This window comes from Lithobates pipiens, unplaced genomic scaffold, assembly GCF_037356315.1.
Source record: "Lithobates pipiens isolate NorthernLeopardFrog02 unplaced genomic scaffold, aLitPip1_a1.2 Scaffold_18, whole genome shotgun sequence".
Classification (NCBI taxonomy): Eukaryota; Metazoa; Chordata; class Amphibia; order Anura; family Ranidae; genus Lithobates; species Lithobates pipiens.
The window spans coordinates 353,392,104-353,404,839 of record NW_027507758.1 but is presented as its reverse complement, the minus strand read 5'-3'; the positions used below and the strand labels follow the sequence as shown (position 1 = coordinate 353,404,839).

Sequence of the window (12,736 nt, the reverse complement as noted above, 5' to 3'; positions counted from 1 at the left end):
TTGCAGTTGCTGCTTAGACCAGATTAAAGTGTATCACTTAGCAAAAGTTTCTTTTGGTTTTTGATGTGGGGAAGGGTTAAATCCTTTGTCTAATTCTTTATTTGTATATAAAAAAAAGACAGTGCACCAATTTCATACTAAATCTTTAATAAAATGTATTCATAAATTACTTCAAATCGTCACAAAGATACTTAAAAAAAACAACAAATAGAATAAAACACAATATCCATCCTCAAATCACCAAGTGCAGATGATCATTTGTAGGACTCATTAAGCAACCCTCTGTCACTGTCCCAGTTGTGCATAGTGATGATGTGTTCTGAGAAGATGGCTAACCTTCACAAAGTACCCCTCTAAATAATCATTTTACAATTCATTAAATATCAGTAAGGCTATTTCCTTGAACCTCTTGGCTGTCACAGACATATTCTTTATTCCAACAACAGCAGAGCGTTATAAACACACTAAGGTGGTTATTTACGAAAGGCAAAGCCACTTTGCACTACAAGTGCAAACTACAAGTACAAAGTGCACTTGAAATTGCAATCAATTTCTGATGGGGGGCACAGGTGAAGCTGACTTACAGTGCTGCCTGGTGTTGCTAAAGTATTGCTTCAACCTGGACCTGTGTGATCAATGCCACTACATTACACAGTTTCAGTCAGAGCTGAAGCTGTGTGCCGAGTGCACACCTGCACCCGACACACTAGAAGATGCGCATTCACTTCCCTGTAAGGTGGAGTGATCTCCGCCCAACAAATGCTCTCTAGCCCCATCCTGGCATGATGTCCTTCAGATGCCAGGAGGGGGGGATGAAAGAAAGAGTGGTGCTGCATGGGAACTGTGTGCAACTTTGCAAGTAAGGCATTGGGCTGACAAATCCTCCTTCCTTAGTCAGTGTAATCAAGGAATAGAAATAAGATGGCGCAAAAATCAAACACCGTCCAAAAACCTCTATAATAAAAAACAGGGGGGGGGAGAGGGGGGGAGAAAATGGGATCAAGGGAAATAAAATATATATATATATATATACATACACACACACATACACATGCACATATATACATGTACACATGCACAAAAAGCACAGATAATGTCCACAGAGTTCCTTAGGTATGGTCCATAAAAGTTCAAACTCCTAACACCAGTGGCAGCAACTGTCTTGAGAGGAGAAGCACAACTCTCTAGGAAATATAATGTAGAAAAGACAAGAAGTGCGCCAAACTAAGTGTAGTATATAAGGTAAATGATATTTAATCTGATAAAATCACACAGCCAATTGGCTACTCACAAAATGACATTGTAGTCAGGCATAAAATGTAACGGAGGGAAGGGTAATCACAGCCACTTCTATCCGGAGGAGCGGAGATGATAAATAGCTGGAACGGCCATTAAAGATGTTCAGCAGCAGAGGCTTCAGTGTAGCAGCCTAGGTTTTGTAGAAAACGCCCTTAGTCAGTGTAATGGCTTTCCTGTAAATTGGCTGCTGTACGGGTTAACTCTTTGGGGGAGGCTATTTCCGTAACTATGCTATTAGTAATATGCAGCATGAAGGGATTATGTACTGCCACTGGTCACTGATGCATTAGACAATTTAGCCCGGACAGAGGCCCAAAATGGCCCACAGGTTGTTTCCAGCTAGTTAATAGGGCTTCATCAATTGTTTTGTTGTTATGCTTCGTGTCGCTCATTTCTCTGAAATGTTCTTTATGTGGCCCTCTGATTTCACACTAGCTCCAAAGGAGCTACATAATTAATGTGTCATATTGTATCTCTTCTGTTACCCTTAAATTCTTCTTGTATATGACTTTTATACGTCAAAATAAAAACATTTTTGAAGTAAAATTCTATTACATAGGGGCAGGGAGCTTAAAAAATTAAACACCCCAAAAAATGTAAAGCCTTTCTACTCTGTACGTACAAACATACGTTTTCAGGAGCACCTACATATGAAATGTAAATTGTGCTATGCTATATGATTCATATTACTGTGCATGCTACAATGAGAGAATTTTTTCTAGGATCATTATTTATTGTTAATTCTAAACTGATGATCTGTAAGGGGTTTTAAAGCATTGTATAAGATTGTTTTTGTCTACTGAAGCTTGTCACTATTTTACAGGCACAATTTTTAAGGCTTGACATGTTTAGTTCCTAATTACTCGGTGTAGCCTCATCTTTTATATTTCATTAAACATGGTGATATTTAGCATTTACTTTCACTAAAATGAACTTATTATTTATATAAATAGAACATGCTTGAGGGTTTTAACAGGCCTAAAATGTGCATTTAAACATGTGTGCAAAAAAAGAGAAAAAGAGCTCCAGCAGCAAAAGAATGGTATACTGTACAGGGTGTGTCGAAGCAGTTAATACCCAATTGCCATAACGCTGATGATAATTGCTACATTGTGCATATATAAGGTATTATCTCAGCAGCACAATCACATTTGTCATCTTCATTTCATTGGTTATCTACATCTGATGATTTGAGGTGATCCACACCTGGATGGATGCTGTGTTATGCTCTGTTCTGGGAATAACTGTAAGCCCTTGTACACACGGTTGGACATTCCGATGGACAATGTCCGATAGGACCGTGTTGTCGGATAATCCGACAGTGTGTGGGCTCCATCGGACTGTTTCCATCGGAGTATCCGATGGACCAAGTTTTCCAGCTGGGCTATAAAATTTTCCGACAACATGATCCGATCGGACTTTGTCCGATCATGTGTAGAGAATTCCGATCGGACAAAGTGCCACGCATACTCAGATCAAATTCCTAGACCAAAACTATTGGCTACTAGCCTGAACGTAGTCCCGTCCTAACGAAATAACGTCATCACGTTAAGTACGGTCGGATTTTCTGACAACTTTGTCCGACTGTGTGTATGCAACAGTTGCGGACAAAATCCGTCGGACAAAATCCGACGGATTTGGTTGTCGGGATGTCTGACCGTGTGTACAAGGGCTTAGAGGGAAATTTTCACTTTAGTAGTTTTCCTCTAAGCTCTGCTTGGTTAGAGGAAAGGAAATTTCTCTAATGATACGCAGACAACAAAAAGTAAACTGGTAGGGGTTTTAACCCCTCCCCAATCCATCCAAAAAAAAAAAAAGGTTTGACTATACATACATTATAAGGAAAGAAGGCCATGCCTCAAAAAACTTAGGAGATCCCCATTTTTTTTTTTAATGAAGAACACATGTAGATATAGAGAAGTATACAAGAATAACTCATATATAGCATACCAGTTTGTAGGACAACGGCTTTAACAAGATCTTGCCCATTTCCCTTTGTCTGGATCACTTCAGTTCCACAAAACAGCACATGTCTCTTATAGTCATCACCACTGTGTGCCATCCATGGAATGAAGTTGTCAATATTTGGAAGAGGTGTTTTTGTCACTGGAATACTTTCTCCTAAAAGAGGAAACATACCAACGGTCAATAAGATGACCTTACGTTTGTGGTTTCAATTTCAACATATATAAATGTCATTTATTAAAAATATGGGCAAGGGGCAGCAGGATTCCATAATTCTGAACCAGGAACATGTCATTTTGACCTAGGATACAGTATTTTCTAAGGCCTCATTCACACAGGCGTACAGGCATATGCAGACACTGTGAATTAGGGAACATGCACCCGCACCTACACAGATGTTACATTGGAAGCTGCAGCTGTGTCTATGCAGCTATGTGCCCAAATAAACATGAATGAGACTGCCTGCATGTAGATGCATGCAACACCTGTGTGTTTGTGTGAGAAAACACACCCCTTACCTCAGATGTACACTTAAGTATGTGAACAATGACTCAGGATATAGTAATGCTGACCCAGGAGGTTGCACAAACTAGTAGAGATGTATGCATCACAAGATAGCAAAATGGGCAATCATTTAGTAGGAAAACAGCAACATGTTCAAATATGACTATGTATACAGTGATGAGCACAGCTCTGGTAGTGTATACACAGCTTGTTCACTGTCAAATGTGGTTTGCTAAGGAGCACACATTTAATTGTATGCTGTCTATGTAAAGAAGTACATGTAATGAATTATCTCTACTTTTTTGGAGAGCTATCTTACACTTTTAGCATTTATTTAAAAAAAATACATACTTTAAGTCACTGACTACAAAAAACAAAGCTACAGTTCATGCTTTGTGGTGTTATGATGGGGTACATACATATACATGAGTGGAAACATTGTCTACACAGTTTCATATGCTACTAATTGTGAATACTATAGGAAAATATTCAGGGGTTATAAGAACCCACCAACAAAGATTGGTCATCTAAAAGGTCTACGCAGTGCAGCTTGTATATTAAGTAACCAAAAAAGTCCAATATGAAAAACATTTATTATTGCAGAGAACCCACATATGCAGGTTAATTATAGAAAAGTAAACCTTTCACCCTTCACCCATTAAACCATGACAACATTGTCATATATGCCAAAACACATGCCTGGACCACTTTTGCACATGCACACAACATAAGGTCATAATATATGCACATTATCCCAATATTTAACCACACAGCAGAGTGATGGCTGAGCAGGGGACCAGTTATACTGACTGGGCATCATATGACGTCCAGAAGGAAAAGCCGCTTGTCAGTGCCCCCGAGGGCGTGCAGAGCAGCGATCGGTGGTGCGGTCTATCACTCTTACACACTGCATCTCCGATCTCAGTAAAGCGAATAAGACCAATCACAGCTGATCACAGCAGTAAACAGGAAGTAATGGTAATCAGCTTTCCTCAGTTTGCGCTGACAAGGCGCGAGCAGAGGAGAGCCAATCAGCAGCTCTCCTGACAGGGGGGGTCTGCTCTGATAATCAGTGCATTGATTAATTGATTATTAGTGCAGCCCCCATCAGAGGTGCCCACCACACTTGCTAATTGGTGCCTATCAGATGCCAATCAGTATAAACAAGAAATTCCAATCAGTTCCCATCACAGTTGCCAATCAGTGCCCATCCACAAATGCTAATCAGTGCCCATCAGTAATGCCTGTCAGTGCCCCTCACAGATGCCAATTAGTGCCCATCATTAATGCCTATCAGTGACTCCTCATCAGTGCTACCTAACAGTGACATCTATCAGTGCCCAATGGTGCCACCCATCAGTGCCCCCTATCAATGCCCATAAATGCCTCCTATCAGTGATGCCTATCAGTGCACATCAGTGCCACCTATCAGTGGCCACCAGTGTCGCCTATCAATGGCCATTAGTGCTGCAAATCAGTGCCGCCTATCAGTGCTGCATATTAGTGACTCCTCATCAGTGCCCATCAGTCTCTGTGTGTATATATATATATATATATATATATATATATATATATATATATATATATATATATATATATATATATATATATATATATATATATATATATATATATATATATATATATATATATAAACTCGTGCTTGACACAGTACACATGAGGGGTGTGTAGCACACCTTCAAGTCTGGAGCACAACTGCACTTTAAAAATTGGAGCACTTTGTACAATGTATATGGACATTTTTATTTTGTTTCACATATTAACTTAAATATTTTGTGAGCGCTGTACTTTTATGTATAATGTCATGCTTACCTGCTCTGTGCAGAGTGGTTTTGTACAGAGCAGCCCAGATCCTCCACTTCTCAGGACCCTCACAGGGGCTCCTGGCCCCCTCCCTCCTGCCCAGTGCCCCCACAGCAAGCAGCTTGCTTTGGTGGCACCTGAGCCAAGCTGCTGCTCTGTGTATCCATTCAGACATGGAGCCGTGGCCTGGCCCACTCCCTCTATATTAATTGGCTCACTAACTTTGATTGACAGCAGTGAGAGCCAGTGTCACCCGCTGTGTGTCTCTGCCAATCAGAAGGGAGAGTCCCGTTGCTGGATTGGAGAAGGCTCAGGTAAGCATTAGGGGGGTTGAGGGGGGCTGCTGCACACAGAAGGTTTTCCATTTTAATGAATAGAATGCATTAAGCTACAAAACCTTCTGCCTTTACAACTAAAATAAAAAACACATAACAAACTGCCGTCTTTTATCCTACATCGCCTACATATCCCTGACATCCCTGACACTTCTGGTTTAAAAGAATGAAGAACTTTAGGAGTTTGATACCAGAATATTAAGATTTTATATATACTGTATATTCTTGCACACCACACATTGGAAAGACTTAGCTGCTGTTTTCAAGATTTAATCCGATTGTGGTAAAGCTATAGAGTGTTGGAGGATTTTCTCCCATTTCTCATTTTTAGGCTAACATTTAACACACATATTCTTAACTGCAGATATACGTCGGCACAATTACAGCGGTGGGCAAATGGGCGTACCTGTACGTCCTCTTTAATTGGCGGGGATAGCTGGTAGCGTGACCGTGCCTGCGGGCCACGTGGACTCGATGACCACTGGCGTCCCGCAATCATGTCATAGAGCCACAGAAAGGGGAGATGCCTATGTAAACAAGGCATTTCCCCATTCTGCCTAGTGACATGACAGGGATCCACTGCTCCCTCTCATCGGGAGCAGTGATCGCTGTCATATCAGTGGTAGCCCACCCCCCACAGTTAAAGTCACTCCCTAGGACACACTTAACCCCTTGATCACCCCCTAGTGTTTAACCCCTTCCCTGCCAGGGTCATTTACACAGTAATCAGTGCATTTTTATAGCACTGATCGCTGTATAAATGACAACGGTCCCAAAATAGTGTCAAAAGTGTCTGATGTGTCCGCTATAATGTCACAGTCACCCAAAAAAATTGCAGATCACCGTCATTACTACAAAATAAAATAATAATAATAAAAATGCCATAAAACTATCCCCTATTTTGTAGACACTCTAACTTTTGTGCAAACCAATCAATATACGCTAATTGTGATTTTTTTTACCTAAAATATGTAGAAGAATACATATCAACCTTAACTGAGGAAAAAAGCTAGGGATATTTATTATTTATTTATTTATTCTAGCAAAAAGTAAAAAATATTGCTTTTTTTTTAAATTGTCGCTTTTTTCTTGTTTATAGCACAAAAAAAAAAAAACAGCAGAGGTGATGAAATACCACCAAAAGAAAGCTCTATTTGTGGGAAAAAAAGGATGCCAATTTTGTTTGGGTGTAACGTCGCATGGCCGCGCAATTGTCAGTTAAAGAGACGCAGTGCCGAAGCGCAAAAAGTGCTCTGATCAGGAAGGGGGTAAAACCTTCTGGGGCTGAAGCGGTTAATGTAACATATCTATACAAAATCCACAAAATCAAACATATTTGAATGGTCATTGCATACTGCAAACATGGATTGCATTGAACAAGAGTTTACAATTTAGCTGGAATCTTAACTGATTTAGTTAACTTCTGATTTCAAGTACACGAAGACTAACTGGAAATGCAAGCTTGCAGTTCACAGGAATCTCTTCCTGCTCTTGTGCATTTCCTTTTAGCTTTTCCTTTTAAATCAGGCCTACTGACTGTAATGTAATACAACTTGTTTAATGGAGCTGCTTTTAAATACTATAGTTACCTACCGGTTAACATTGCTTCATTCACAGTACATCCACCACTTAATAATATGGCATCACATGGCAGAAAGAGTTTGTTTCTACCTAGTACAATAACATCTCCAGGGACCAAAGACTGGGACTGCACTTCTTCAACCTCTGAAAAAAATCACGTCAATTCAGTGGAAGGTCCTCTTTCATAACAAAAAAGAAAAAGCAAAACATTTTAAATCTGAACTCCAGGCAAATATTAAAACACTAATGAATGCAGTTGTGCATTTATTTAAAATATGCTTTTTTTCATGCAGATAGAGGAGGTTTCTGAATTTGACTTAATTTCAGCCACTTGTCATTCACTGAACATTAGACATGTGCAGAACGGAAACATTTGTTTTGTTTAGTTCTGGATAGATTTGTTATGTTACTAATTTTGTTTAGTTTGGTTTCAGGATTTGTTTTGTTTTGTTTAGTTTTCATTAAAATGTGTTTCCTTTATTAATTTTCGAATGAATTACAACTTTTCAAAAGGATTAGAATTCAGATCTAAAGAAATAGCTGGTTGTTAAGTAGTGGGTCGGAAAGCCAGCTGTCCACGTCCTTAAAGCGGGGTTCCACCCTAAAGTGGAACTTCCGCTGATCGGTGTCACAATTGGCACCTTTCAGGGGGAGGGGGGTGGAGATACCTGTCAAAGACATGTATTTACACCCACTTCCGGGCATAGACTCCCGTGGGAGTCTATGCCTCTTCCTGTCCTGCTGCGCTGTCTGCTGGGACACACACAGGTCCCAGAGACAGCGCGGACAATTCCTATTGCGCTGCGCGACTCGCGCATGCACAGTAGGGAACCGGGAAGTAACGCCGATTCGCTTCACTTCCTGATTCCCTCACCTAGAATGGTGGCGGTAGCAGCCGAGAGCTGAGCGATCGATCAGCCTTGGCTGCCAGCATCGCTGGCCCCCGGGACAGGTGAGTGTCCATTTATTAAAAGTCAGCAGCTGTAGTATTTATAGCTGCTGGCTTTTAATATTTTTTTTGTAGGTGGAATCCCTCTTTAACAACCACAAGTCATCATTTGTCAGTGGGTTTCCCCACTGACAGATAAATGTAAAAAAAAACAATGCCTGCAATTGCCTGGCAATAGAAAAAAGTTTAAAAAAATGGCATGGGGTCCCACCCAAAATCCATACCACGCATGCAGCTTGGCAGGTCAGGATGAGTGAGCCGCCCCCCCCCCCCTGAACCATACCAGGCCACATGCCCTCAACATAGGAGGGTGGGTGGTTTGGGGCAGGGGGTGCTCTGCCCCATCACCACAAAGCACCTTTTCCCCATGTTGATGGGGACAAGTGCCTCTTCCCGACAACCCTGGGCTGTGGTTGTTGTGGTCTGTGGGTAGGAGGCTTATCAGAATCTGGAAGCCCCTTTGACAATGACCCAGCATGCACCAGCCCGTTACATGAGAAGGGGCGATGCCACTGGGTAATGTAGCCAGGTGGCCCCTCCCCTTACCTATATAAGAAATGACGGCGTGATTGAAGATGGATTTACAGCAGGGGACCCTCGCCCACAGACCCCCACAACCACCAGCATGTTTGTGGGGGTGAAGCCCTTGTCCCCATCAAAGCACCCACCCCCCATATTGAAGGCACACACCTGGTATGGTTCAGGAGGTGGGGGGCACTCGCTCGTTCCACCTTTCCTGACCTGCCAGGCTTCATACCCAGATAAGGGTCTGGTATTGGCTTTGGGGGGACTCCCTGCCATTTTATTTTTCATTTTGGTGTAGTTCCCCCTTAAAATCTATATCAGACTTAAAGGACCTTGTATGAATTAGGAGGGACACCATGCCATTTTTTTTAAACATTTTTTTTTATTGTTGGCAATGGTATTGCATTGCCGGAAATTTGAATGCCATTTCATGCATTTTTAACTGTGAGTCAATTTAAATGTAATTTGAATATTTTTTTTTTCTGTAGCAATGTCATTTTTGCTGCAGCATGTTCTGTACACGCTACAGATGCACCTCTTTACAGGCAGACTAAGAGGACCCCACCATGAACTATATTTAAAGGAATTATTTATTTTTATTGTTTCACCTACAGAGGGAACCTCTTTTCTATTGCTTGGCAATTGCCCGCATTGTTTTCTTTACATTCATCTGTCAGTGGAGTAGCCCACTGATATATGATGACTGATGTTGTTAAGGATGAGGATGGCCAGCTTCCAGGCTCACTGCTTAACAACTAGCTATTTCTTCACACAGAATTCTGATTGGTTGTTCATTTTTGACTGATCCAAATTCAATTATACTAAAAAGTTGGAATTTGAAAACGAATAAACAAAACAAATTTTAATAGATTTCAAATACATTTGTTACTATTTGTTACTATTTTATTTGGAAAATAACCAAATATAACCAATAACCAAAAAATTATCCAAATTTGTTTTTGGACTGAAACATATTTCACGTCTTCTGAACATTAACATTGAGACTTGGAGAGGAAAGGACAGTAATGGCCAATCAGGTACCTACATGTACATGTATACTAACAAGATGAGGTTCCTTCACTGTCCAGTCACAGACCAGGGGTAAGAAGGTGACCTAGGTTTGTTGCTTAGCTTTAGCAAAGAAATATCAGGTCACCAGGCCTTCAGTGCTTTCTATCATGTATGTGTAAATATTAGGGCTGGTTATACAGAAATAATTTCATTGGTATGTTTAGATGTTTGCCTGGAGTTAAGTTTTAATGTAACACCTGGATAGATATTTATTAGTTTACAAACATGTGTTTATTTGTTTATTTGTATTAGTAATTGTATTAGTAATTGAGTCCTTACATATGTCTATCACTCTATCACTGTTACCTCCATTTTTGTGAAGCACTGTAACCATAATGCTGTTATAGGATGCAGACATTTTGTGTAGTTTGACAGATTGCTAAAGGAAAAACATAGTTTTAAATCTATAGTTATTTTTAGTGTATAATCAAAGAAAACATTGAAAAAATAATTGAAAACATACATGCCTTTCTTAGATTATATACAGTTGCAGAAATGGACAAGAACGTCATCAATAAAATAGCTACGCTGTATTCAATGTATGTTGTAGCAATCCATATGCTTAAAGAGTAAACTTGAAAAACATAAAATGGGTTGAAAACCTGTAAAAGACAAGACTTAATAAATTAGCACATTGTTTCGCAACTATCAGAACTGTGAAATTATTGTTAAATATATTATTTTTATTACTGTCAACTATAATTCCTATCCAAACAACCATTTACTGTTTTTTTTTTTTTTTACAGCTGAGTAAAGCGATTATACTGACCGTACAGATATCCTACTACCACCATCAATGACACGGTTCCCTCACAGAACTAAGCCACACCCCTATTACTGAACAGATTAAGGTGTACCTAAAGGCAAAACTACTTTTTTTTGTCTATTGCCCTCTATTCATGCGCACTGCCAAAAAAAGTGTTTGTTTTTTGGGTCATTCGTTATGATTCCAATTTGTAAATTGGTAAATTCGAAAAATTTGTAAATTCAAAAATAAGAAAATCTGAAAATTTGAAAGGATAACTAACTAACTAATAATAACCAACTATTAAATTTGGCTGTTAGTAAACGTAACGAATACGAATTTATCCGAAGTTACGAATTATGCGAAATAGCTAATGACGCATCTAAACAAATGGAATGGAACAAATTAATAATCAATAATAATAATAAAACGTTTTTATTATTACTATTATTGTTATGTATTATTATTAATTTGTTACGTTCCATTAGTTTAGATACGGCATTTGTTATTTTGGATAATTTGAAACTTCGGATAAATTCGTATCCATTACATTTACTAACATCCGAATTTAAAAGGAAATTAGTTATTATTTCAGATTTTAAAATTAATGGGTTTTCAATTTTCAAATTTACGAATTTTTGAATATTTGAAATTTACGAATATTTGAAAAAGTTTGTTAAATGGGTTTTTGTTAATTTGGATATTTCCCAATTATCAAATTTGTCAGAATTTGTTAAACAAACTAGGAACAAAACTAATTGCACATGTCTATTTCATTCCTTCACTTCCTGTCCCATAGCCAAAAGGGTAAGTGAGAGGAAATCCCTCCAAAGTGCGGGAATCCTGGTGTGTCACCAGGGTCATCAGAACTAATGTCCTCATTGGAAGATTTTCTCTCTTTTTATTTCACTTTTGATGATAACGATAAACAGGACAAATAGAGAGGATGAATCTCCTTAATAGGGGCAAAGACTGACAGGTGTTCCAATCTGTCTCCACTGTACCCATACTAAAAAAAATACCCTCAGTTACACTTTAATTTGAAATTGTATACTGGCTTTTAAAGCTTCCACACAGGAAGAGTGCAAAAAGTAGCATCTATATAATACACAGATTTTTAATTCTTTAATTTCGGGATCATTATAGATACAATTCAAAAATATTATTCCATTTGGCAGTCTTAGTTATATATGATGTTCTCCTCACTAATACAATTCATCCTGTTACCTATCTTTGCTTTACTTTTTTTAATAGATATAATACTGGAAAATCATATTTAATACTTCCACAGTTTATATAGCAGAAAATTAAAGTGAAAAGTAATAATGCAGAAATTGAAATTTTTAACAATAGCTTGTACTGCATACAGTTATTAAAACTGGCTCATGGCTGATAGCATTCATGCTTTTCTTTTTCAGAAAATGTTATAACAATATGTTCTTTTGTAGAATTCATTACAGTACAACCTTGAATTGAGAGTAACTTGGTCTGAGAGTGTTTTGTAAGATAAGCAACATTTTTATAAATGGTGTCCTGCTAAACGAGCGATATCTTGCTATACAAGTAGTGTCACGTCATAACTGAGTATAAAAGAAAAGAGAGGTGCCTCTAAGTGTAGCATAATGGGTACATTTAATGAAGGTACAACATTTAGTAACTCATATGGTTGATGATTAAAACAGGCACATCTATTGAAGTATGCAGGTGTCCGGGGTAAAGCTGTCCACATAGACCATCCTCCGCACTGCCATCGATGTTATCCCTTCCATGCTGTGTTCCACAAGTGCTTCAAGCTTCACTTTCAGATCGCTCTACTGCAGGGTAGTCTTCCCAGTCATGATTGCAGACTAAGGCCGCGTACACACGCGCGGACTGTTCCCCCAACCTTGTTCGTCAAACAGTTTCGGCAAACAGTCCGCTCAAAATTTGCATGAGCGG

At 39.1% G+C, this 12,736-nt stretch overlaps 1 protein-coding gene across 4 annotated transcripts in view; it reads right to left on the bottom strand.

Annotated features, from left to right (window-relative positions):
• Positions 1-12,736, bottom strand: part of LOC143988162 (putative cation-transporting ATPase 13A4) — a 162,071-nt gene that overhangs the window by 85,259 nt on the left and 64,076 nt on the right. For all 4 annotated transcript variants that reach the window (XM_077487495.1, XM_077487493.1, XM_077487494.1 and 1 more), the window contains 4 exons: positions 10,521-10,655; positions 10,360-10,432; positions 7,521-7,652; positions 3,250-3,420 (listed from right to left, as the gene is read on the bottom strand). In XM_077487495.1, coding sequence (XP_077343621.1) covers positions 3,250-3,420; positions 7,521-7,652; positions 10,360-10,432; positions 10,521-10,655 — 511 coding nt within the window. The remainder of the gene's footprint in view (positions 1-3,249; positions 3,421-7,520; positions 7,653-10,359; positions 10,433-10,520; positions 10,656-12,736) is intronic.